We start from the raw sequence: 25,000 nt of genomic DNA, 5'->3' as shown, positions 1-25,000 counted from the left end.
GAGTTAGGCCCGTTTTAAACGTCGCATTTTACTTGTGCCGAATCTAATGCAAATAAGAAAATTCTATTGTTTTCGCTCATTTGCATTAGATTCGGGGCATGTAAAATGCGACGTTTAAAACGGGCCTTATATACGCATGAAAATTAAAGAAAAAGGAGAAATTGTTATTTTCGAAGTATTTATGCTTTATTACCTTGTGAAATCTCGGAGCAGATTCTTTTTTCAAGCCGGAATTTGCCTTCAGTGCAGTTGCACGTGAATAACTGTGCTTGAGCTAGACAGGAGTACATACAGCCCTGAAAAGAGCGCAAAAGGTGATACATACAATCTCCATTTTATATTCTCGTACATGGGTGTCATGTCATACCGTGTTCTTAAAACGACAATCACGCATCGGTTTTCTCAATGTGTAAATTGCTGTAGCTTATTCATTTGCCCAGGCAGCCAAACTGTCTTGTTATATCTCCCAACTCAAATATGTTTTTCGATTGGAGGAGAGCGTGTCGCGAGTCATGGGTCAAAACTCACCAGCTCCCAAGGGCGAACAAAACTCGCTAACTCCCTAGGGAAACAACAACTTGACCTTTCGACTCGCACGTGAGCAGGTCGTGCACCTTTGAAACAGCGGCAAATTCCGCGCAAAAATCAGTGTATTGTTTGAGTTGGGAGGTATAACAAAACACTTAATGACTGGCCACAAGGGAAACAGTGAATTTTGTTTGACCTCTCGACCCTCATTTTATTGAGGGTCGAGGGGAAACAAAACTCACTCTTTCCCTTGGGGCCAGTTATTAAGTGCTTATAAACACATAACAATGATCTATTATGTTAGTTATTCCATGAAGACATAGCCCACACTTCCGCGACACATCTAGGAATTTGTCTTAAAATGGCCCAGAGCGCGAATTTTGAAAATCAGACACCAGACATAGGTACCGAAATACAAAGAAAATGGCCGTTTTTATACTAGAGACGCATAATTCGTCTTGGACGAACTTGGGCAAACATTTTTTCTGCGTCTGTTAAATTCGTCTAATATAAAGACAACACGAAATTAACAGACGCAGAAAAAATGTTTGCCCAAGTTCGTCCAAGACGAATTATGCGTCTCATATAGTTCGTCCCGTCTTTACACTAGACGGTTAACATGAGAGACGCATAATTCGTCTGGACGGATTATGCGTCTGTAGTATAAAAACGGCCAATGGTGGTAAATTGTGCAACATGGTATACTTTTTTACTCGCCCATTTCGAAAAACCAAACCATTTTTGTGAATAGGTTTACCTTAGGGTTTTTAAAAAAGAGGTATCTAGTAATCATCATTAAGACCCTTTTAACATCATTCGGTCTTGGAAAACCAGTATGAAATCGGCTTCTAACATTTATGATCATGATGAAAATTGTTAATGAAAAAAGACCGTAAACGCGTTTGAAGATTTTAAACACTTTGTCAACTAAACAGTCTTCTACTTTGAACGGACTTCAGTCATGGGTAACCTTTCCCTGGGGATGCCTTGTACTTTGTTTAACTCTAGAGTCATGTTCCCCTGGGATTAACCGACTTTTAAAAGCCCGCGTAAACGGCAGCGGTAGCTGCCGATGATTCTTCAACCGTTCCAACCGAGCTTGATGCCGGTTGAAAAAGTTGATCAACCAATCCAACCGAAAACGGTTTCCCAATACAACACGGAAAAACCCAACCAAACTAAGAGGTTGATCCCCGAAAGAACACGACCCACTGACATAATATGCTTATTCCGTCAATTTTCTTAGCAAAGCTAAGTACTACAAACACTTACATAACCCTTGATGAAATAGAAATGTTTAATGGCGCGCACAATCCCCCCCCCCCCCCCTCAAAGTGTACGTATATAAAACTTCAAGGCTTCGAAAGCTAATATGACCAAATGAGAACAAACCTGAACTGAATATTTTGAACCTTTGTGTCTTTTATTATAAATGGAGCCATTTTCTAAACCGTCCGTTTCGAAACAGCTTCCATTCTTGAATGGATCCACTCGCTTAATTTGGAGCTGCATAGAAAGTAACAAAATCAAGCTTTAAGGAAGGAACAAAGCATGGAGAAGTTTCATGGAATCTCATGGATCTCATCGCTTGGTTTCACGGACAACATATGGCGTTCAAGAGTTCCGAAACTTTTACCCTTTGTTCTCTCGTTTTTTTCTTCTTTCTCGCCTGTTTCAGAGTAATTAACAATTATTCGCCGAAGGCGAAGTGATGCCTGTGAAGTGAATATTCACCGATAATCACTGATCCTGAGGCGAATAATTGTTTTAGTATAAATACACAGGTGATTATTTCAAAAAAGAGAAAAAAAAAACATTTCAACGCGAAATCATCTTTACTTACAGTGGCAAAACGACTACTGGCAGCCATTTTGTCCGTCGAGGTGATTATCGGCTGATAATCCGAGATAGCGAGCCAATGAGAGCGCGCGATTTTGTATAATCACCTGTGTATTTATACTAAACCTTCTTTAAACAGTGCAGCCCTCTTTGGTTTTGATGAGGATTTGTCTTATTTTCTCTCAACATGGAACCCACGAGAAATATTCAATTAGAATTACAGAAGTTAAGGACTGAATAATCTTTGAAACGAGAAAACGGATCAATGATAAAACAGGAGACTAGCTAGTGTTTTTCTTTGTGATAAAAGCACGATTCAAGGCAACTTCACCATAAAAGAATAAAGCAAACCCTTCGCAACCCAATAGACGTTGCAAATCCTGGAGATACGGTGAATCCTTCATCCACAGGAAAGGGAATTGTTCGTTGAGCAGTAAGCAAAACACGAACACCAGCCTCTTGAGTCAGACTAGGTATGTATTCCATTTGGTTTATAAATAAGTCCAGTGTCAGACCTGTGCGAATGTGAAATAACCAAAACATATGTAAAAATAGTCCAGGTTTCTTTTGTGAACACAAACTGGATTACGGGTTACGTCGTTTACATAGATTTGAGCGAATCTGAATTGTCTGTTTTAGGCTTGTACAACAAGTGGGCGTGGTAGACCTCACCAGTGTCGTAACTGGAAGCGTATATTCCACCACCGAGTTTGGACACCAAAAGGTCAAGAATAAAGAAGACTTTTTTCGAAACGACATTTCGTGGACTGAAAAACGTAGGTGTTCAGAGCACAGAGACGTGCGGAACATTAATCATAATTGTACTTTCTTAATCTTTTGTGACACCAAGGTGTCCATTATAAATTTTAAAAAGGTCCATCTACTCCTTTTGGTTGCCCAGACAAAAACATAAAGACGCTTCGGTGGAGGCAAGACCTGGCAACAAAGAACGTAATGTACTTTGCTGTGACTTTACGAACGAAACCAGAATTGCGAATAGGGAACGTAGGCACCCAAGCCCACGGGACGTGGCCCGCTCCCAATGAGGGATCAATGAGAACTTCCAGTTTCAATGTCTGTGAAACACATAATAATAATAATAATAATAATAATAATAATAATAATAATAATAATAATAATAATAATAATAATAATAACACATATTCACGTCCTGAAACACATATTCAAGTCTAAGATGAAATCAATGAAACGAGAAAAGTGGAAAGACAAAGCTTTGCATGGCCAATATCCCAAGATCCTAGAGAAGCCCCACGTAGACACAATCACCACCAACAAATGGTTGTCAAGCAATCTGAAAGGAGAAACAGAGGCACTACTTGTGGCAGCTCAAGATCAAGCAATAAACACCAGAAACTTCCAGAAAGTAATATGTGGCCAGCAAGTGAAGAGCAAATGCAGAATGTGTTCGCAACATGAAGAGACATTGGACCATATTGTATCTGGATGTGACGTCTTAGCCAAAACAGAGTACATCACTAGGCACAACAATGCTGCAGCATATCTCCATTGGAGTATCTGCAAAGATCATGATCTCAAGATTACAGACAAATGGTACCAACACGCACCAGAGACTGTGATGCATAATAAAGACAACATGTGGGACATTCCAGTCAATACTGATAGAACTATAACAGCGAACAGACCTGACATCATTGTTAAAGATTCAGTAAATTCCACCTGTAAACTCATTGATATGACTGTCCCATCAGATAGGAACATTGCATTGAAGGAAATCGAAAAGAAAAGCAAGTATAAAGATTTAGAAGTTGAAATACAGAGAATGTGGCAGATGAAAACCATAGTGCTCCCTGTAGGTATTGGTGCGTTTGGGACAGTAAACAAAGGAATGGTAGAAATCATCGAGAAAGTAGCAAAGAGTGCTTCTGTGACAGAGATTCAAAAGATCTGCATGTTTGGATCTGCCCGAATTCTCAGACTGAAGGAGCTTGGTAGCTGAACAGAAAGATTGACTTGAGTGACTGATGCCCCAGGTGCATGGTTTGTGCCCGGCTGATGCACTAAAAGAACCCCAGCAAAGACTGTGATAATAATAATAATAATAATAATAATAATAAAATGCAGTTCAAGAAGCTATGATTGCAAGTAATCTAGAATGCATGTTTCAAGATATTGGCCTTCAATGGGGAATAAATGTCCTACTGTTCATCTGAAGACAGGAAAGATTGTTCCAAGTGAAGGACTGCCCTAGATATGTAGTGGTCACCAGATTCCCGTGTTAGGGGAAGATGATTATTACAAGTTTTTGGGTAAATATGAGAACGCTACTCAGTTAGAGAAGGTGGTACAAAGTGAAGCAAGTAAGGAAAACACCAGGAGGATATCGGTTATATAGTCATCACCGTTATCAGTTACAAGAAAGGTAAAGGCAACAAACATCTTTGGCATACCTGTTCTATTATACCACAGGTGGACCACTGATTGGCCAATTGAACCAGACCGGAAAACCCACCAAGTAATTAATGAGAACGATGCCAAGCGCAAGAATGAGTCAAACCCTCTGCTATCCATATCTACCTGTACACAGAAGGAGTAAAGGTATGCAAGTACTAGAGACCCTATACAAGACAACAAAGATCAAGATAGCCCACTACCTTACGGTTAGTGCTGACCCACACGTACAGCTCGTGGATACATTCCAAAGCTTCAAAGAAAGAAAGTCATTAAGATCGAAGTCAAGGATGCCAAGACCTTTGCAAGCCAAGTAGACCTGGACATAGAGTACAGCAGAACAGGAGGCTAGACCACCATCACATCACACCGTTCAACCATCGAAGTGTACAAGTGTCAACCAAAACATCGTACGTCAATACTCAGAAAGGAAATTGAAAAAAAATTAGAAGAAGAAGTGAAAAAACAACCATGGATAGGCAAATACACAGTACAGCAATGGCAAGATGAAGATCTGCATCATGAATGCCACAATATCAATAAAGTCTGGATGAATATTCCTAGAGTAGTCTATAGTATACAAACAAGCATCGTTCAACAACTAGTCACGACAAAGATATACAACGTGAAGAAACTCCAAAAGGGAGGAGAATATCTGATGTGCAGTTTCTACCGTGCCAAGGAGGAAACCGTTTTACAAATAATGCGCAGCTGTTCTGCCATTGCTCAGTCAATGTTCAAGGCACTTCATGATCGCATACTCCGTGCAGTTTACCATGCGATCCTTAAAACAGTTGGACTTTGCAGTCAGGGAGACCAAACAACACCATGGTACGTACAAAGAACAACAACCTAAAGGCTGTGTCGAAAACCAGCATGTTAAAGTACTATATGGGACATCCCCATATATCAAGATGTCCCTCCTAGGAACGCTGCTATAAACCTGATATTACAGTCTGTATCAACAAGGTACGCCAATGGATGCTAACGGAAGGGAATATATGTAACATCGGACAGATTCAAGAGAGACAAACTGAAAACAGAGAAATATGCTGATGTGAGAGCAAGTTTAAAGAGACTGTATCCCGGTTACAGTGTTAACCAGGTTAATGCAGGTTTTTTATTTCCTGTTGCGGTTTCCTAAAGAACTCATTGATAAATTGAATATCGTAGGATTCGACGAAATAACCAAAAGTGGATAAACCCTCAAAATTGCGAAATTGTGAAAGTTTGGCATCTATCCAGGAAATTGCCCAGATAAACGTATCTGCAATTTTGCTACGTAGCACACTTGTAATACAAGTCAATGAAATTTAGATAAACAGAATAATAATAATCATCATCATCATCAAAATAATAATAATAATAATAATAATAATAATAATAATAATAGTAAAACAACAACAGCAATATACATTGGTACCACAATATTTATCTTGGGAGCTAGGAAGCTTATGAATTTTTTCCAAGGTGATACATTGTGTTTTCCTTACCGTATTTGGGGCCTGGTTTTGTGCTTGTCAGAGCAGGTGCCTTCTTCCCGTCATTTGTGAACCCAGAATTAAACGAAAAGCAGTTCCCGTACCTCCAGTTCCACGTACGTTTCCAATATTTGAGGAAATCACTGTGAAGTACACAAACGTATCCAAGTTATTAACAATATGCATCAACGGCACTATATATGCGCCCAATTAGCTCGATCCTTGTTACGGCGCATGCGCAACTGGGCGAGAGTCACACGAAATGCACCAATTTATTTATCGATACCAAACTCGCTAGCTTTCGTTGCTCAGCTTGTAAATAAACGATTTCATCACTCGGTACGCAACTGTTTAATTGGTCCATTGGCCACTTTGAGGTCGCGCGGGAGACAGGGTCGAGAAACTTGCTAAATTGCATTGTGGGACTGTTTTGGGGGACGGGTTTTCATCATTGCGTGTGCGGTGCAAGAACTCAAGTTGCAAGAAAGTGATAAACCAGGAGGTGAGCTTCCCAAACCATCAGAATATTGTGTACAATGGCAATTTAAAACTATGGCTCGCTTGCCCTGGTGCAAAATTGTCCTGAAAACGAATGCATTTGATCAAAAGGTCAGTGAGATCGTTGTACATACGACGTTTACTTACTAACAACGTAAGTTATAAAGATTTAACTAGAAATTAATTGTTATCGTACAAGAATATACGAATGTTTTTTTGCTCTGCAGAGTAAACAACTGCAGAAACAGTACTTCGTCCCCGAAACAGTCCCACATTGCAATTCAATAACACTCTCGACCCTGTCTCCCACGCAACCTCAAAGTGGCGAATGTTCTTGTGCTAAAGAGAATAAGAAGTTATCCGTAGATTACAGTAATCGCTGAGCCGACCTTGCCGCGGCATACGTCAATTTGCTAGCCTTGCCGTCTAACCAAGACTCGAATCTACAGGCAATATTCATCTTACTGACCCTTCTTTGCAGTTGAAGTCTCTCCAGTTGCAGCGATACACGAACTCTTTGAAATTATGCCCCCCTTTCATCAAGTCTTCGTCATTATGTCCAGCCAGCAGTCCTAAGATCAGATCCTCTGCATAAGCTTGAGAGTCGACCGAAACGTTATTCAAGGACAAGTTTTCTTCAGCGCCCGAAGAGTCCATTTTCAAGGCATTCTTCATGGCTTCCTTTCGTTTATCAGGCGGAGCAAACGAGTCGGCAGCGCCTCCAGAATCTGAAGAATTGCGACCTGGTGGTCGAGGTCTACCTCCAGGGGTTTCCCCGCCGCCACCCCATCCTCCTTGCGGTTTTTTGCCCTCCATAAAGTCATCAAACGAGGTCATGATTGTCTTAGCTTCAGGAAAACGACCAATGAAGGATCGTTTTACGATGTTTAGGTTGCATATCGTTACTGTCGGGAACGTGACTGTCTGTGTGTATGATCAGAGAAAAGACGAGTTAATTCGGAGGATACTGAAAAGCAAGAGAGGATAAGTTTACAGAACGGATCACCCCATAGATGGCCTCTTCCAATGATAGCATAGTTCAGCTAAGCAGCTATTTTTAGAGAGGCACCTGATTGGTCAGTTCTAATGACGTAATGAAATTTTCAATATGCGCGGCCTTGAAACTAAAATTAGATTTAAAAAAACTATGATGGTACATCCTCTCTCGTGGAAAGGCAAAACATATCCCCTTTTAATTTTCGGATTTTCATAGTAAGAAAAAAAGCAGATATTTGTTAGTTTGCCTACTGGCTTTGGTAAATCTCAATTATTTTTCAAGCTCTTCCTCTGGTCTTTGATTCCTACACCGACGAGTCCGGCCACATCATTGTAATTGTTGTTTCAAGTCATGTGTATCTCTCATTCCGGTTTTGTTTTGCTTTTGGCGGCAAATATAAAGAGAAATATGATTGCCGCAGCTGCTATCAATTACGTGCATTTCATTGGTTCTTAGTAACAAAGGGAAAGGAGTGCAGAGCTCGAGTGAGCAGCCGTTAGAGGGGAGGAGCGCTGCGTGACGACCCTAATAACGACTGCGAAGGAGAATATCTTTGCTTTGGTAATTTTTTCCACAGGACCTTCAAAGAAACGAACAGAAATTCATAACCCGCGTGTTGCTAATTTAATGTTTATTTTTGTAGTGTTACCATTGTGTTCTTAAGTCCCGGGCAGACGGCTCCAACATTTGTTTCAACACATTCGTTCGATTTTGTTGAACAGCGATTTTGACACCGTTTGCTCCCCACCCCCCACCCCCTTTCAACCTTGTTGAAACATGTCGAATCAAAGTTGAATGAGTTTAACGTTTTAAACGTTTAAACTTTGCTTCAACAACCATTCAACATTTTTTTGTTTTCGCGAACGTTGAATTAAATTGAAGCCGTTTGCCCCCCTCTTTCAAAATTGTTGATATGCGCATGCGCTCTTATCAGTCTCTCAATTCCGTGTCCATGTCGCGTATCGAAAGTAACAGGTCCATATCCATAGTAAAAACCGCCGCTGCAGCCTGGAATTGAATACCACACCTCTCGTAAAGCTTTGTTGAGTCAAATGTTGTTAATGCGTTGAAACCTTTTGCCCACCCAAGCAGTCAAACTCTTTCACCAAATTAAAATCGAACAAATGTTGAAGCAAATTTTGAAGACTTTTTTTCCCAGGGCCTAAGATACTATAGCTCTTGGGTCTGACTGATTGACAGAGGAAAAAAAAGATAACGCGTTACTCTCCCAAATCTGCTATTTTGCTATAGAAGGAGTTCTGTGAATAGAGCGTTTCACCTGACGTCATGGTGGCCATGTTGGTGTTCCAAACCAAAGGAATGGCGGCTATGATGGTGTACCAAACTAATCTACCGGGAATTGAATTCTATTTTTATGCAAATACTTTCTTTTGTTTCAGTAATCCAATATGGCTACTGGTCACGTGAGTGAAAACGCTCTATAAATAGACCAACAAACAAAAAAACCTCGTAAATTGATCATTCTCCTTAGTCCCTTCACGGGTCTTTTGGAGCTTAGTGAAACTCGTCAGAACGGAACGTAAGAATCCACACCACCGGTAACCTGCGATCAGGCTCTATTTTACTCTCGCTCGGTACATATTGTGTGGCTGGCGAGCGAGGACATAAAGCCTGGTTTTCACTAGTGAAGCAAGCTCGAGCGCAAGCTTAAGTAGCCTATGCTAGTTAAACCGAAAGTCGACATAACCATCAAAATTAACCACAGCATCCGCCATTTTGTTCAAATCCTCAGACGCGGGGAATCTGAAACGAGTACTTTAATTGGCCCGACGTAGCAAATTTCTTTGTTTAATGCTGGGTTTCGTATTCACATAGCGCAAACGAACGCAAGCATAAGCACAGGGAAAAGGAAAAAATTTTGATCCTTCTGCTCGTGCTTGCGTCGACCCCGTTTTCACGGTGAAATAAGCGCTCTTATGCTTGCGCTTGTGCTTGCGTCGTTGGTGAAAACCACGATTAAAGATAACATATGAGCCCTGCTAAAAATGGGCCTCATCGCAGGTTACACGGCTGGCTGACGGAACAGTTCCAGATCATTGGTAAGAGTTCAGCGTAACTCAAACCCCGATCGACCAAGTTGCTTTACTCAACTTACCGCAATTTAATTACCAGCTACGTTACACTGAGATCATAACTTGTGCATGACTCACCCTTGAGTATGTGACATCGATATCCGACTTCACTGGCTTATTCAAATACGTCTCTAACAGCACTATTCCCTGATATAGAACCATAGCTGTACCTGCCATGACTCCGAGCGCCCAGAGAATGCGCCAAAGGACGGACTCCGCTGACTCTATTTTGCCAATACCGTGAGCCGTGGTTTCCTTTGCGAACTCGTGAAGTAGAACTCGAAAGGATCGCTTGTTCTTTGCCATTGTAGACGGTTCAGGACTTGTATTGTGGGATCTGATTTGGGCGTCTACTTTCCAGGTGTCAAGTGAAGATTTCCTGGTGGCTAAATCAGTGCTGGAAAACAGAAAAGAAATGAATGTTAGAATCATATTAAGTGCGATAAGCAACTTGTGCAGACGTAAGAACGCCTAATTATAAGAAAACGGAGGCAAAAAAATCATAACATTATTTAAGACAAACCTCGTTTTAGGTGTACAGTTATTTTCCTACTCGCTAATTCAACCGTTATCAACTAACAAATCTCTGCTTCATTGGATCAATTTTGCCATACTCCTTCCAAATTTATAACTATAATATTTTCTAGTGCAGGTTTGGAGTAAATACACAAGGAAAATTCTTCAGCGTCAAACAAAACTGTACGAGCTCGAATACTAACTATAGAAATTCTTTCCTCCTCAGTAGGAACATTTGTTTAGAACACGAATTAATCTATGAGCAAAAGGGAAGTAAAGGTGGAAGAAAGGGCGAAGTTTCAATACCTCTATACCTCAAAGGTTGTTTAAGTTTCCTTAGGACGATAGAGCGAGGATTGCTATGGAACACGAGATCCAGCTAGCGTGGAGGTAACTTACAAGAATTGACCATCGAATTACAAATTTATAAATTTTGTGCTTGATTATGGTTTAAAATTGAAATGTATTCATCGATTAAGAGAATTGACCTACTGTTAAAACTACGTTGTGTAAAGAACTTAAAGTAGCTCGGTGAATACATGGAAGGCTGGCAAATCAGACTGTTGTTTCATTTAGTGGGACAAAACGAATTTCTGCAGTTTAAAGTAGAGGAACCCGTTTAAATGACTTGCCGAAAATCTAGCAAATTTGCGGGAAACGCAAACAATGTTAACTGGGATTTAAATTAAAGCGGAGGTTATGTTCAGAGTATTAAGTGCATGATTAAAGAAGCATGGTACCTTTCTTCCGGCCTTGGACGAAAGTGAGAAGGCTTTGCCCAATCCTTTGTAGCCTTGGAGAACATGATCATAAACATTTTGGCTTATAGCTTTTTATTCATCGTAAAGTGTTTTGAATGCTTCGTTTTAGTACTGAACGAGAGGATTAAGGTTGCCTTTTGTCTTGTCAGATTTGTCAGCCTTTTTTTCATTTGAACCTAACACACGAAATCGCATAAACAACGGCCTCGTTTGAAGCTTTAGGAAACAGGCAGGTGAGAATAGTTCTTGGCTAATTTAAAGTGACAATTTCGAGCGGCTGTATTTACTGTTTTTGCTGTATATTAAATCGTTGAAAGCTAAAAATTAAAGAAGTTCTAATGTGAAGGAAAAGATAAACGGTCATTTTTAAATACATAATATCTCGGCCCAAGGTTTTTATGGGAGTATTATTTTACACTATGGGTTATTGACCAGGCGTGAGGTCAAGATGGCCAAGAGATGGCCGAGAGGCCAAGACAAAGTCGAAGTCCATAAACACACAAATAAAGAACGAGGCCTATATTCATCCATCTTGACCGAACAAGCTTGGTCAATATAGGATTTATTCTATGGGATAAAACACAATTTTGTTTTCTGCGCAAAATTCATCAAGCATCTTTGAGCAAAGCTAGGGCACGAGCATAACTTCGAGCATAGACAAGACAAGGCATTCCTTATCGTTTCGACAAAAAATATATTTTTTGGTTATATATGTCACTCGAATATTCGACTCGTGTGACAAGCTCTAGTAAAACAATTATTCACCTGAGTGTTGGTGAGAGTTGTGAATAATTAACAATTTATTAAATATTCTGCCGCTATTCACCTGCGAGATTGAAACATACGAAGTGATCTCAACAACACTCGATCTCAACATTTGCAGAATAAAACCTTCAAAATGTCGATTTCGTTGACATCTCAATTATTCGTGCATGGAAAACGTGCAAGAGGTACAGTGCATGCGCGAAAGTGTTTACAGAAGCTTCAAACATGGCAAATCTAAATAGCCTTCGTAAAAATCCTGGTCATAAACTAGCAAAATGATCAACACCGTTTAAATCAGCGATCTATATCGAAAATAAGCTTGTTAAAACATTTTCACTCTCAATGGCGGCTCTAACTTAGGTGGGCGTTGCTTTGTTAGTCTTTTGTTGTAATATGGCCCGTCTTGTTTTCTTGCAGCCATATATAATATCTTAAAGCTTTTTTAAACTCCTCTTTTTTCCATTTCCTCGATTTCAGTAACAAATTCGTTTGCTGGGAAAATCAGTGTACAAAATAGAATTATTCCTAATAAAAGAAATTGTTGGCGTGAAGATTGTCTAATTTTTAACAATAATTATCTGGAAAAAACGAAGTCAAATACTGGTTGGCGAAAATATGAAGTCTTCTTTTACCTTTGAAAACTTTCAGGGCAAATTTGTAGCCCTCTTTGTATTCTCTGGTGTAGCATCATTTTGTATTCTCAATATTCCAATGCAGAAATGCCAGCGAAACGAGAGTTTACGCCGGTCATTTTCTTTCGTTTGGATTACGCATTACTGATTCCTTAGGGAGTGAATTATGCTCAATTTCTCCGAAATAGCGGCGAACCAATCAGACTGCTTGAAACACCAAGATCATAAAGTGAGTATATACTAATTAATTTTAGTATAAATACACAGGTGATTATACAAAATCGCGCGCTCTCATTGGCTCGCTATCTCGGATTATCAGCCGATAATCATCACCTCGACGGACAAAATGGCTGCCAGTAGTCGTTTTGCCACTGTAAGTGAAGATGATTTCGCGCTGAAATTTTTTTTTTCTCTTTTTTGAAATAATCACCTGTGTATTTATGCTAAAACAATTATTCGCCTCAGGCTCAGTGATTATCGGTGAATATTCACCTCGACTTCGTCTCGGTGAATATTCACCGATAATCACTTCGCCTTCGGCGAATAATTGTTAAATATTAATCACAGATATCGAGGCGGCTAATTGTTAGATTTTGTAATGCAACTGAAAAGATAAAACAAAGGCTAAATACGGAGTCAGAAGGAATGAAATTATGTCTTCACGCACTTAACAAGTTATGCGAGGTATGGTTCTTTGTATATGTCAGGTTTATATTCCGAGATGGTGCTCTGAATATTAATTCTAGTAATCACTGATTGGTTGATGCAATTACCGATCAATGAGTGGATACTTCCCTTTTATTTGGTAATCCCTTCGTAACCAAATCAGTCTTAACTCAAACTCCTTATCATTTGTTACTAATCCTAATGAACATGGGAGATAACACGTAAGATTGAAAACAATGAAACATATTTAAAAAGATCTTGACTATTTCTTTTAATGGTTACTCAGAGATAACGAAAAAAAAAATGCTCCTTACATCGACTTTACAGCACCCCAAAACACCTGACCTTTTGATTTCTAGTGCGCATGCTGTAGCACGTGACTTTACATGCAAGATTCATGGAAACTAGGCCATATAAAGCAGAACTTCGTTATTTCTGTTGTTTCCTTGTACTCCCACAGAGTGATTTGATTAAGTTCGGACGTAAACTGGGATTAGGAACGAGATTTGCGATGTGCGCAGGTGATCTCTGTCATCTTTAAAGTGCCCCTGTGATAAAAAAAAAAACACTTCCTTTTTTCCTTCAGATTTTGAAAGTGTGTTTGCTTAACGCCTGACTGGCAAAATTTTGAGCTTTGATTTTTATCCAAAGGCCGTTTACTTTGAGTGTAAGTTTTGGATTTCACGGTCCGCCATTACTCACCTTCAAAACTGACCGATTGGACCTCAGACGGTTGGATCCAGGGAAAAGTGACGTCAGAGGCTCTCTAGCTTAAAATTTCAGCGTGAGAACGCAGCTTATTATATATGCAAAGCGTGAGTTTAAAAGTCTGAAAGCCCAAAACCCCCGTGCTGCATATTAATTTTGCAGCGTACACACGTATTGTATTCTTAAACTAGTGAGCCTTTGACGTCATTTTCTCCTCGATCCAGCTCTCTCAAGAACATAATGTTAGCAATGGCGGAACATTAAATAGGAAAATTACAGTTAAAATAAAGAGGTGTCTTTTTGAAATCAAGGCTTAAAACGTGGGTCACTTAGTGTTTTGTCAACATATTTTTGAAATCCAAAGAAAAATATGAATTGATTTTTTGGTCACAGGGGCACTTTAAATGGGCTATGTCACGCACAATGATATAATTTCATGACACCCAAAACGCCCAAAAAGTAGAATGAAACATTGCAATAACCCCGAGAACTGATGAACAACAAAATAAACACAGCAAAAGGAAAGAGAAGCATGGGTGGACATAAATGGACAAGATTGAAACGGATTGCATTTGGGTAATCTTGAAAAAGTCGGCCCGACGTTTTTCAAGTTTATGGAAAAATCGCCGGGATAAAGGTCGTTTTTTTTCTCAGAATCATTTTGTTTGTTATGTAAAAATAATGATATCAGCAAATTAATCACACAATACCATTTTCGAGTCTTAAACTCGCGATTAACCAAAAATTTCCCTTAGACATACACCCTAAAATAACGTGACCTATACCCTTTAACAGTGAGATATTATTCACGGAGTTATCGGAGATTTGAAATCACGGCTTAGGTTAATACCCGGTGAAATCAGCGTTTCACCAAAAACTCAATGAACGTGGTGTAACTGGCTTAACGATAGGGGGGTAAATTTTATGGTTTTTGTATGTTTTCTTCCCAGATTATTGTTTACAAGGAGAAACATAACAATGGATCAAATTATAGACATAGATCCTGTACGTGAAGACAGTTTGAGAACAAGCCCGGCAAATAAACCAACAGCTGAACTCATGAACAAGATCAAATTAGCGAAACGAAATTTGCTTTAGTTATCGTTTACTGAGGGCATCATAACAAAAACGAAATTTGCGTTAGTTATCGTTTACTGAGGGCATCATAACAATAGCTCCGAAAAAATAGAGAAGAAAGGCACTTTGGCAATGATGCATGCCAATTTTGCAGCTAGGCACACGAAGGCGCTGTAAAACAATGGACGCTTTGTCCTAACACCGAAGAAAAACGACCAAAATTTGTGGGGACGTGAGAGCCCGACGATAAATTTTCAATTTTCCTTTCATTCTTCGATAGTGGGGGCACTCTTTCCTTGGAATAATTGCGAAACGATTAGAATAAAGCGAAGTTCTTTTTATAGATGACGTTTTGAAACCGTCATGCTCCCTATTATTCAGCCCGGTTTAGTGTATCTGACAAGTTTTCAAGTTGGCAAGTTCGCTCAGCTGTAAACCGCTGTATGTCAATCAAATGTTGAAGGATCACCCGTAGCAGCAAAGTACAACGATTTTTCGGGAAGGAAAAAAACAAGACCCAAACAGAGGCCCGCTCAAACATCAAATTTCTTGAAAAAGGCCGTTGCCATGTTTTAATCCAAAATCTCCATTTTTTATTAGTGCACCTGCGTCATTTTTTCTAGAAAAGATACATCGTTTCGTTTATTGAATGGAATCCAATGCCACAACAATATCGGCGTTACATTAAGAAATTTATATTTTAAGAGGGGAGCCAGCTGGTCATAGTCAACCACACTTTCAATATCAGGGTGCCTGGGGTCCCTCGCCTTGCGAAGGGCCATTTCCAATTGCTTCAATATTAACTTCGTGTTTCGTTGTTTTACAAAGCCCCCATTAATATACATTTTTTTGGCGGTTGGCAGACCAACATATTCATGTTCGACTTAGAAATCGATCAGGCCGGTAATTGATAGCGTCGATCGAGGAGCGAGAAAACTTGCTACAAAGAAAAGGTTAGAGATGGAAGTATAAACAAATAGAGAAGGCTTTCTAAAGTTAGTTTTGAGTGAATGGAAATATTTCATGGACTGTTGTGTCTTGAAGAAACATTATATTACTTTCCATGTCTAAATACGAGTGCGTTTAGTTTGCATAAAAATGGCTAGATGGAGTTTTTGAAAAGAAAACTTAGCTCGTAGTAAGTTAAGTGTATGAGTATTCCGTTCAAAAACTTTATTGTTGTTCATATTTTGACTGCTAACGAACCCGATACTGGTACTTTTTTTCGTGGCTTTTTAAAAGAAACTTAAAAAAATTGTAAAACCCGTCACAGCCGAGGTGAAGAAAAAAATAACGTTAATTTTTTCCAGCGGCGGGAAATGCTAAAAATGTGGCGTTGGCTTGACTCACGACTGATAAACAGCAAAACACTGGATTAGTCATTATAACTAGCCCACAATTACCAGCGAATTTTCGAAGAAGGTTTCTTAAATCCTAACTTTCTTATATGCGAACAACAGCGACTTGGATTAGACATACACAATAATTAAACTAACTAAGCGCTAATTTAAAGGGGATACTCACGTTGTGTTATTACCGATTCCGCGATTGTGCATCTGGTCTCCTAGATCAGTGTTGGCGCCTTGCTAATTATACGTCTTTTAGTTTCGTGTGCAGAGTCTGAAATCATATGAGTATTGGTCAATATTAGTATGGCATTTTGATTTTAAAAGCAAGCAGGAAATACGTCACTGGCATTGACTCAGTCACGTTCTCTTCTGTTGGATTCCTGGATAATCTTAAAGTGGGATTCCCAAAGAAAACCGAACAACGTCCACAGTAGCGTTCAGTTTTCTACCTCATCAAAACACGAACAATGCGAGGAATGGCCTTTAAGTAAATATTCAGGGTAACGATATATCTTCTGTTCATGAAATGCCATGGAAGAGAGTGGTAACTCTATGACATAGAATAATTGTGAAACACCAGTGAAACACCGCACGGTCTAGTATTTACTTTCGCTGACACTTAATTTTTACCGACAATCAAAGTCATGAGAACTAATTACTTTGACTTGTTAAGTGGTGATCTTCGACTTAAATCGTTGACTATGACTGTACATTTGCATGATGTCCAAAGTTTGATTTGAGCCTAAACGTATCTTCTCTTCTGCAAGCTCCGTAAACAGAAAAAAGCCTACTGTAAAATTAATGGTAACCAGTCCTCGAGAAGTTTCCAGCATTAGAATAAGTCACAATTTCCGCGTGCTAATTCAGAATATTGCACCTACAATCTGATTTTGATGCCATTTATTTCATTCAACTCACTTGTAAGCAATTACCGATTGCTTACGAAACGGTAAATTAATACCCTTCTCGACGACATTTTAGTAAACTACCCCGAACGTTTCATTTTTTGCAAAGATGAATAACTATATTCAGGTTTCAGTTGATTCCGTGACAAAAACTCTACGATTGCCGAACGAAAGAGTTGTCAAATTTTCCTATTAATTAAATTAGTTACTTTAGTCGAGTGAGCGAGATACTAATTAACGAACAAAACTGGTCAATGAAGAAACGACACAACTTGGATGCAATACTGAATAACCGCTTTACTCAGTCTTAACACATAACTATAACAGATTATAAAGACACGAGAGAAAAATATAAAGAACATTTTTACGGAATTACCGCTCTTGCCGCCATATCATTCAGTTAAATAGATGGACGAACCTTTTATGCAATATACTGAAAGCAACCATCAAGAGCAATCTTCGGTGTGGTGTGGATCCGCATCAAGCCACTACACCTTCATGGCCAAATGTAGATGGATACGTCGCGCTGTTGCAGCTCAATCGTAAATACAATTGTTCTTTATATAATAAGGCAACAAGCTTTCCTATAGCCCTCTAGTTCCGCCGCTTTCTCAGAGCAAAATCTATTAACTTACCCAAAAAAAATTTCCTTCAAGAAATACTTCAACGAATCGAACTGAATATGGGGTCAGAGGCTGTCTTGAATTTTTATTGCTCCCCACTGGGCAGTCCCCAACAGATGTAATTATTACAACATTGATGTTATTGCCAATATATTGAGACGTAACATGTTTGTAAAGCCAGTTGAGCAAGAGCAATTTGTTTTCGTTGACAACTTGTCTTTAATCTTGTGAAAGAGGAAAGTTGACATATCTTTTTTGTAGTCTCAACCTTATGAACACTTTCAAGTCAGCTTGTAACCGCCCTTCTATGACGTTTCATATTTAGTTTACGGTATTAGTTGTATTTATTCAAATTATTTCGGTGTGCCATTTTAATATTAAAAAGAAACCGTTGTGGTGCAAGAAGTAACTCACTCTCCGCCATTCTGAATTTGAATTTGGTTATCTGAACAATCGTTTTTTTTTCTGTATAGATTCCGGAAAAAATTAACATTGAATTACAGTCTCCAGTGACCATTTCCGAAAAGAGGTTGATCATGTCTTGACCAAGATATAATCCGTGAGCTCTCTTGTCAATTTTTCATTTTTGCATTTTGGACCGTCACGACGGTCATAAATGATCGACCTGTCACCAGCCGGGGCTTGCTTCATGCCACGGTTTTTCAGTGGAAAGAAGAAAAGTGATCGGTCAAAGGATTGATCTTTTTAGATTTCAGCGAACTGAATCCCTTCCAAAGCCAACGGAGCAAATGCGGAGCCAACGGAGCAAATGCGTAAATGCGTAATTGTAGATCCGCGAAACATCTTTTGCTTTTACTTATCTCTCGGAGAATTAAGTCCTTAGCTTGTGTTTGATACGTAAACTTGGTTTTGTAAGTTCTCTTGATCTTCAATATTTTAAATGGAGCCATGACCATCTTTGAGAGTTTATTGGTTACAACCACCAAAGAGAGAGAAAATTAAAACTGTTATTTGACACTGTAGAAATGACTTTTATATCAAAGAAGAAATGCCCTAAATTTTTTGCAGGTTTGCTTCAGTGTGATAAGAACGGAAGAGAACGACAGCAACACGACAGTGAGATGAAAAAAAATTACGATCCGCGAAATACGAAAGTCACTAATGACTAGGGAATAAGGGACTAACCCTCTTTGGAAAAGAATCAGTCCCATTCAACTAAGCAAACCCCCAAACGTATAATTTCGGTAAAATCGTACTAATGAATTTACAGGATAAATCTGTAAAAACTCGTTCCAAACTAATTTGTGGCATTCCAATTTGGGGAAATTCAGAACAGTATTGGTATTTGTAGCTGAAAACGTTAGTGTTTTCGAAGGGTTTTGGCTAATTGGAAGGCGAAAAGTAAGCGTTCCGTTGAGGCTACGAGGAACAATCCGCAAATTCTACGATTTCATGTAAAAGAGATTGTGCACCTACCGTGCTTGATTCAGAATTTCTGATCCCCCATCACGACACAGGACAAAAACGGCTATCTTTCCATGGTTGTGAAAGGAATCAGAATTTCTGATCCCCCATCACGACACAGTACAAAAACCGCTATACCAAGAACTTTAATTAAAGATTCTAATCTCAAAATCAAGCAAAAGAAAAAGTAATTAAGTAATAAACTTGTGGTTGTGTAAACGATCGTAAAATGACTTAAAATGACTTCAAACGACAACACAGGATTACCATTTAATTTGTAAAACAAAAATTAATTTTACTACAAGCCCCTCTGTGACAAAGAACTCACTTAATTTAACGGCTTACCAGGAAATCATGATTGAATTGAACGGGAAATTCAGAAGTAAATTATCAAGATATCCTTTCCAAATGTCGTTAACTGTATGGCCAGATATACACTTTACGAGGAACATGGTCACTGAAATGGATGTTGAATTTTTATCGCAAAAAAGCCAAATCATGCTTAATCATATCCCTCATATATTGCTGGTGCTATGATGATTAGCTAATGCGAAAATCAATCAGATAAACGTACCAAGCAAATACATCAAGTTGAGGTCTTGACCGACCTTGGCCGATGACTTTTTTTTTTTTTTTCGCGGAGGCTGCATTCTGCATGAAGTGATCGTACAATTACCTGTTGAAGGAGGCAGCAAGCAAAGTACACAAGGCAGGAACCATTCGGATTGCACGAATTTAGGAATTTCGACCGCTCGCGATGAGGAAAAACTAGAGAGATTCAGCGTAGCGTTTGTCTGAAACATAAGCCGGAAATGCTAAGGGAAAGCTTTTTTTAAAATTTTATTTATTTATTTACACTATTTAAATTACAATAAAAACACGACTTACAGTACACTACTAAGAAAAACAGTGACGACAAGGGGCAAAGAAAAAAAAAGAACAAGGAAAATAGATAATTACCATTACATCTTGAAATTACACTATAGAGACGATACGATACGACGCACTCCTTGCTTCCCTGTAACCGAGATCCCGTTCCAAAAAAATTGGAAGAACTTCTTTGGTGTCTTCACTAGAGCGGCGCCCATTTCTGTCGAATCTTCTATGTTCGTGAATTTAATATTCTCCCGGTGAGAGTAGGCTTCTAAGTAAAGACTTTTAGTGTCAATCTCATCATCTAACAAATCCTGATTTTTCTGCCATTTTGCCGTCAGCTCTGCTAATTGAGTTTCATAGCGTCGATGTGCCCTCTCCACAGCTTCTGTCTTATCCTTGAGTTGTCATCCAGGGAAGTTGACCCCTTCTTTTAGATCGTCAAAATCTTTCTTCGCTGTTGTTTGGAAATCTTCTAGCCTTTGGGTTCGTTTCTCTAGGTTCTCGAGATTGGCTTCAATTTTCTTCACGGCTGATTCTATTGAGTCAAGCTTTTCCAGTTTTGCTAAGATTGCTTGCAGAGTTGGACCAACATCTTGTGTCATACTGAGAGCTGTCATTATTTCGTCTTCGTGATGCGTTGGCGAGGAGTGTGGCTTGGTTTTTCGGTTTCCGGCGAAAGAGTTGATTCGTCGGAAGAGGCTAAAGATCTGGTTTTTCTTTTGCTCAAAAATTGACCAAAATAAACGGCCATGAGCGGACGGCAGCAACGCACGTCTTTATGCCGCCATTACTCGAGCACAAAAAATCCTCACAAAAATCCTCTTTTTGTCTCCCTTTTGAGAATTTGTCCGATATCTGTAGCTAGCAGGCAGAAAATTAAGCGAAAATCATATCTTTTTTTATCGCTTTTAAACTTTCATGCCCACGTTTGCCGTCTGCCGTAAACGAGAGGCTAAATTTCAATCTTAACTATTTTACTTGTGCGGATGCGCGAAAATTGAACAAGTTTTATCGCTTTAGAGGGGTCCCAAGTCACTCCTCCTGTGGTGAGCAAGCCTGCTGCAAACAGGCGCTTCCGATGAAATGGCGCTCGGTCGAAATATAGGGGCTTGGAAACTAGTAACAAAGCCCCCTTTCGATTTGTCCAGGAAAGTGCTCAAAAGCAATGAAGCTTCGTCCAAAAAGAAAGTGGACAGTACTAGTTCACGTTCATTTTATTCCATCGACAGAACTGTTTCGTGGGGGTATTTTCCACTGTCATAATCAGAATCTAGATGACAACTTTAATTAGTCGGTTCATATAGAGTCCCTTTGGAGTCAAGCGTGCTTTCCCAACGGAGGGGGACATTGGGGTGTATAAGAAAGCTCAAAACCGAAGAAAAATTAATCCAAAACCGCAAAACCGCCAAAAAAATTCGGTCAAAACCGTCAGAAAACCGATACAATGGTGACAAGTGGGGCATACAGAGCAAACTACATTAACACTTTATTGCATCAAAGTATTTCCGAATGTCATGGACTTGTCTAAGGGATTGTGCAATAATTATCAGGAGGGGGGGGGGGGGGGGGGCCTTAAGTTAAAATAATGGAAAGGAGGGGGGGCTCTACATTAGATTTCTCAAGTAAGTTGAGGGGGGTCTTAATTAAATTTCACAATTCGATAATGAATAAATAAACATTTTCCAAATAGACAGATGCCACGCCTTTGACTATCCATAATGTCTTAATATTGCATCAACATAAACACATGCTTTAACTTATTTAGAATGTCAACATATGATAGATTGAAACAATCGCTCATGCACAGAAGTCACAAACCACGTTGTAAGCTTTGCCAATAAAACATTTGGCATTTAAGAGGTCCCGCAGACATGCCAGGTCTGTTCTTGATTTAAACAGCGAGATGGTTTCTAGGTCTACAGTTTCTAGTTGAGGAATGCCACATACTTCTGTTTCATAGTTGTCATCAATGGGTTCACCTCCCAAAGACCGAAAAATTATACAGGTTCGGGTCCTACGGCTTTCTGAGGCAGCAATCCTCTTCTTCTCCCTTTTTTTCTCTTGTTCCTTCTTTTTTCTCGATTTGGATGCTTTAGATTTGGCACCAATGGGAAATGTCGCTTTATATTTAGCCATCACCCTATCCAGTTCTTCTACAAGATGCAGAACGTTTAAACCCACTTGAGACTTTATTGAATGACGTTGTTCAGCATTAAAATTGTGTAAACAGCTGAGGCTAGTCTTCAGTTTGCCATTGTCTGTAAAAAGACTGTTGTCGTGTTTTTCTAACTTGGTTACGACAGCATTAAGCTTGTCCTGGATATCATTTGCCTCTTTTTTGCAACGTCTGATGTTGCTGTCATCATGGGGAGTTGGCTTGTAATCCTCTCGGAGAAACCTTCCTGCACAAGCAGGGTTGTCGGATAAAAGATATTGGTATCTGTTCTCAAGTTTTTCAATATCTAAAGTAACTTTATATTGCCTGTCTCTTTCCGCGATAAACTCCTGGTTCATCAATGCTGCATTGGCTTCAGCCCTTGTTTTGAAACTTTCGTAAAAATCTGACAGGAATTTGTTACCGAATAATGCAATTCGCAAGTAAACTGAAACTCTACCTAAAGGAACACGGATTATCCGTCAGCGGAGGGAAAGCAGCACTCGTAGTTCGTGTTCTAGGTGCTGGGGAAGCTCAAGGTAAAGAAAACCCGGATGAGCAGCAATCTAGCAGTTCCGAAGACCAAGGAGATAATGAACAATCAGACGATTCGGAAATTGACGATTATGAAGAACAAAGTTTCGAGGTGCTCATCATCCCTGACGACGCAGTGGAATGCGTTGCAGAACGGTGAATAAAGGTACGGGTTATAGAGGGGGGGGGGGGGGGGGAACATCATGATTTTGAAAGAACGTGAGGGGGGACCTATCTAATTTTTCCTTTGGTGAAGCTCACTTTAGGACCCCCCCTTCCTGATAATTATTGCACAGTCCCTAATGTCTTCATATCTTTAGTGTCTGCTAAAAACATAGGCTTTATTTCTGCCGCTCTCTCGAGGCCGGACTTTGTGGGCTCATTTTCCGTAAAGCAGCCGGTAGTGGAGCCAAGCTAACTTAGGAGAATTTGCACACAAGTCCTCTCTAAAATAATTTTGCAATCGCAAAAAGCTATAGCTCTGGAAACTTCAATCGAAACTCTCTAATTGAACATTTCTATTTGATTACTGAGACCTGACAGTTTGGAGATTCGAATGGAATGTTTAATCTTGGTCTAAAACATGCGATTGCACTGGGGAAATAAAATAAATATAAATATTGCTAGTGCTAATCACCCTTACTTGCAGTCGAAGACTGAATTGCGAAGGGCGCGGCTCACGACATCGGGCTGAAAGCATACAAAGGCGCATCTGGCTGCCGCTATACAGTCCATGTTTGATGTCGGAGCACAGCACCACAGCTAGATGTCAATTAGCTGTGAGTCGATTTTGATGAGGGAGGAAAACCGGAGTACCCGGAGAAAAACCCTCGAGTCAGGTTGAGATCGACTGAAACTCAGCCCACATGCTGGCCAAGGCCAGAATTGAACCCCGGCTCGCAGTGGTGGGAGGCCCGATAGATAACCACTAAGCCACCCTGACTCCCAAGCTAAGCTAACCGGTACTGTTTGTTCCTTGTTTTACATGTTCCTTGTTTTACATGTTCCTTGTTTGTTCCTTGTTTGTTCCTTGTTTTACATGGCAGCAGGAACTTGCTCAAAGGTTAAGTGTGGCCATAAACAGATACTTACTTAAAACAGTAGTCGAATATTGAACCTCACCGCCCCTGGGGAGGGGGGGGGACTTCCATATAAAAAGGGGAGGGATGCTGGTCGGAAATTGTACATTAAACCCCTAAAGGAGACCAATCTGGGCGTGGCCCAGGCGTTTTTTGACCCCTTGAAGAGACCATATTATAACACAGAAAAATAAAAAATACAGCGACTTTTAATGATGGCAAAGACATTATCATCTAATACTTTTACCTGCGTGAAGAAATATAAAAGTGTAATTATACATTTTTTTATTTCTTCGCGCGCAACCCTAAAGGAGACCTTCACGGCTACATATGATTGCTTTTTGCCCAAAACACCCTAAATGAGACCAAAATCCGAATTTGACACCCCTAAGCGAGACGAGGAGCATCCCTCCCCTTTTTATATGGGAGCTTTTATTGTATGATATTGAGTAAGATAGTTGATGTAGTTTACATAGTTCTATCTATAAATTTTTAATTGTACATATGGTTTTTATATTGCTGATGAATTGCAACGTGGTTAAATAAAGATTAAATAAATAAATAACACTTTATTCGAGATCAATTGCCGCTCAAATCTAAGAGAAACCGGAACCCAAATAGGACAAAATAGGAAAAGCGAAAAAGCACATCGGATAACAAAACCGAAAAACCGCTCGTATTTTCTACGAAAACCGAAAACAGGATGCTAAAAAACGAAAAACACGCAAACCGCAATGAACACCAAAAAACCGAAAAACCGACGTCTTTTGGCGCAAAAACCGAAAAACCGATCTAAAAAATAGCCAAAACCGCAAAACCGAAAATCCCAATGTCCCCCTCCCAACGCTAGGTGTTTTTCAATGAGAATTTGTTTGCATGCCTGCAAGTGTTCGCAAGTTCTGATCTTTTGTCAATAGTGGCTAACTATCGTTTGATATTATGTAGAACTTTTCCAGAGTGCACAATTTGCATCTTTTAGTTGCGTTGGAGTATGACTATGCCCTGTCCAGGATTTTCAGTCTGATCGTGTAGTATACCTTGGCTTTCTTTAACTGCCATACAT

General features: G+C 39.6%; 1 protein-coding gene across 7 annotated transcripts in view; it reads right to left on the bottom strand.

Annotated features, from left to right (window-relative positions):
- The window catches only part of LOC137993359 (amiloride-sensitive sodium channel subunit alpha-like), a 37,804-nt gene that overhangs the window by 7,873 nt on the left and 4,931 nt on the right, over window positions 1-25,000 (bottom strand). For 3 of the 7 annotated variants that reach the window (XM_068839155.1, XM_068839156.1, XM_068839153.1), the window contains 7 exons: window positions 16,516-16,611; window positions 9,945-10,263; window positions 7,246-7,700; window positions 6,291-6,421; window positions 2,719-2,882; window positions 1,921-2,034; window positions 194-296 (listed from right to left, as the gene is read on the bottom strand). In XM_068839155.1, the coding sequence (XP_068695256.1) occupies window positions 194-296; window positions 1,921-2,034; window positions 2,719-2,882; window positions 6,291-6,421; window positions 7,246-7,700; window positions 9,945-10,263; window positions 16,516-16,547 (1,318 nt within the window). In that variant the 5' untranslated portion in view covers window positions 16,548-16,611. Of the gene's footprint in view, window positions 1-193; window positions 297-1,920; window positions 2,035-2,718; window positions 2,883-6,290; window positions 6,422-7,245; window positions 7,701-9,944; window positions 10,264-11,122; window positions 11,304-12,540; window positions 12,690-16,515; window positions 16,612-17,663; window positions 18,050-19,305; window positions 19,330-25,000 lie in introns of those variants that run through there. The other 4 variants (XM_068839158.1, XM_068839157.1, XM_068839152.1 and 1 more) reach the window with 4 other exon arrangements.

The sequence above is a fragment of the Montipora foliosa genome, chromosome 2 (assembly GCF_036669935.1).
Source record: "Montipora foliosa isolate CH-2021 chromosome 2, ASM3666993v2, whole genome shotgun sequence".
Classification (NCBI taxonomy): Eukaryota; Metazoa; Cnidaria; class Anthozoa; order Scleractinia; family Acroporidae; genus Montipora; species Montipora foliosa.
Note: the sequence above shows the minus strand (reverse complement) of the source record. Positions and strands in the feature narration are given on the sequence as shown.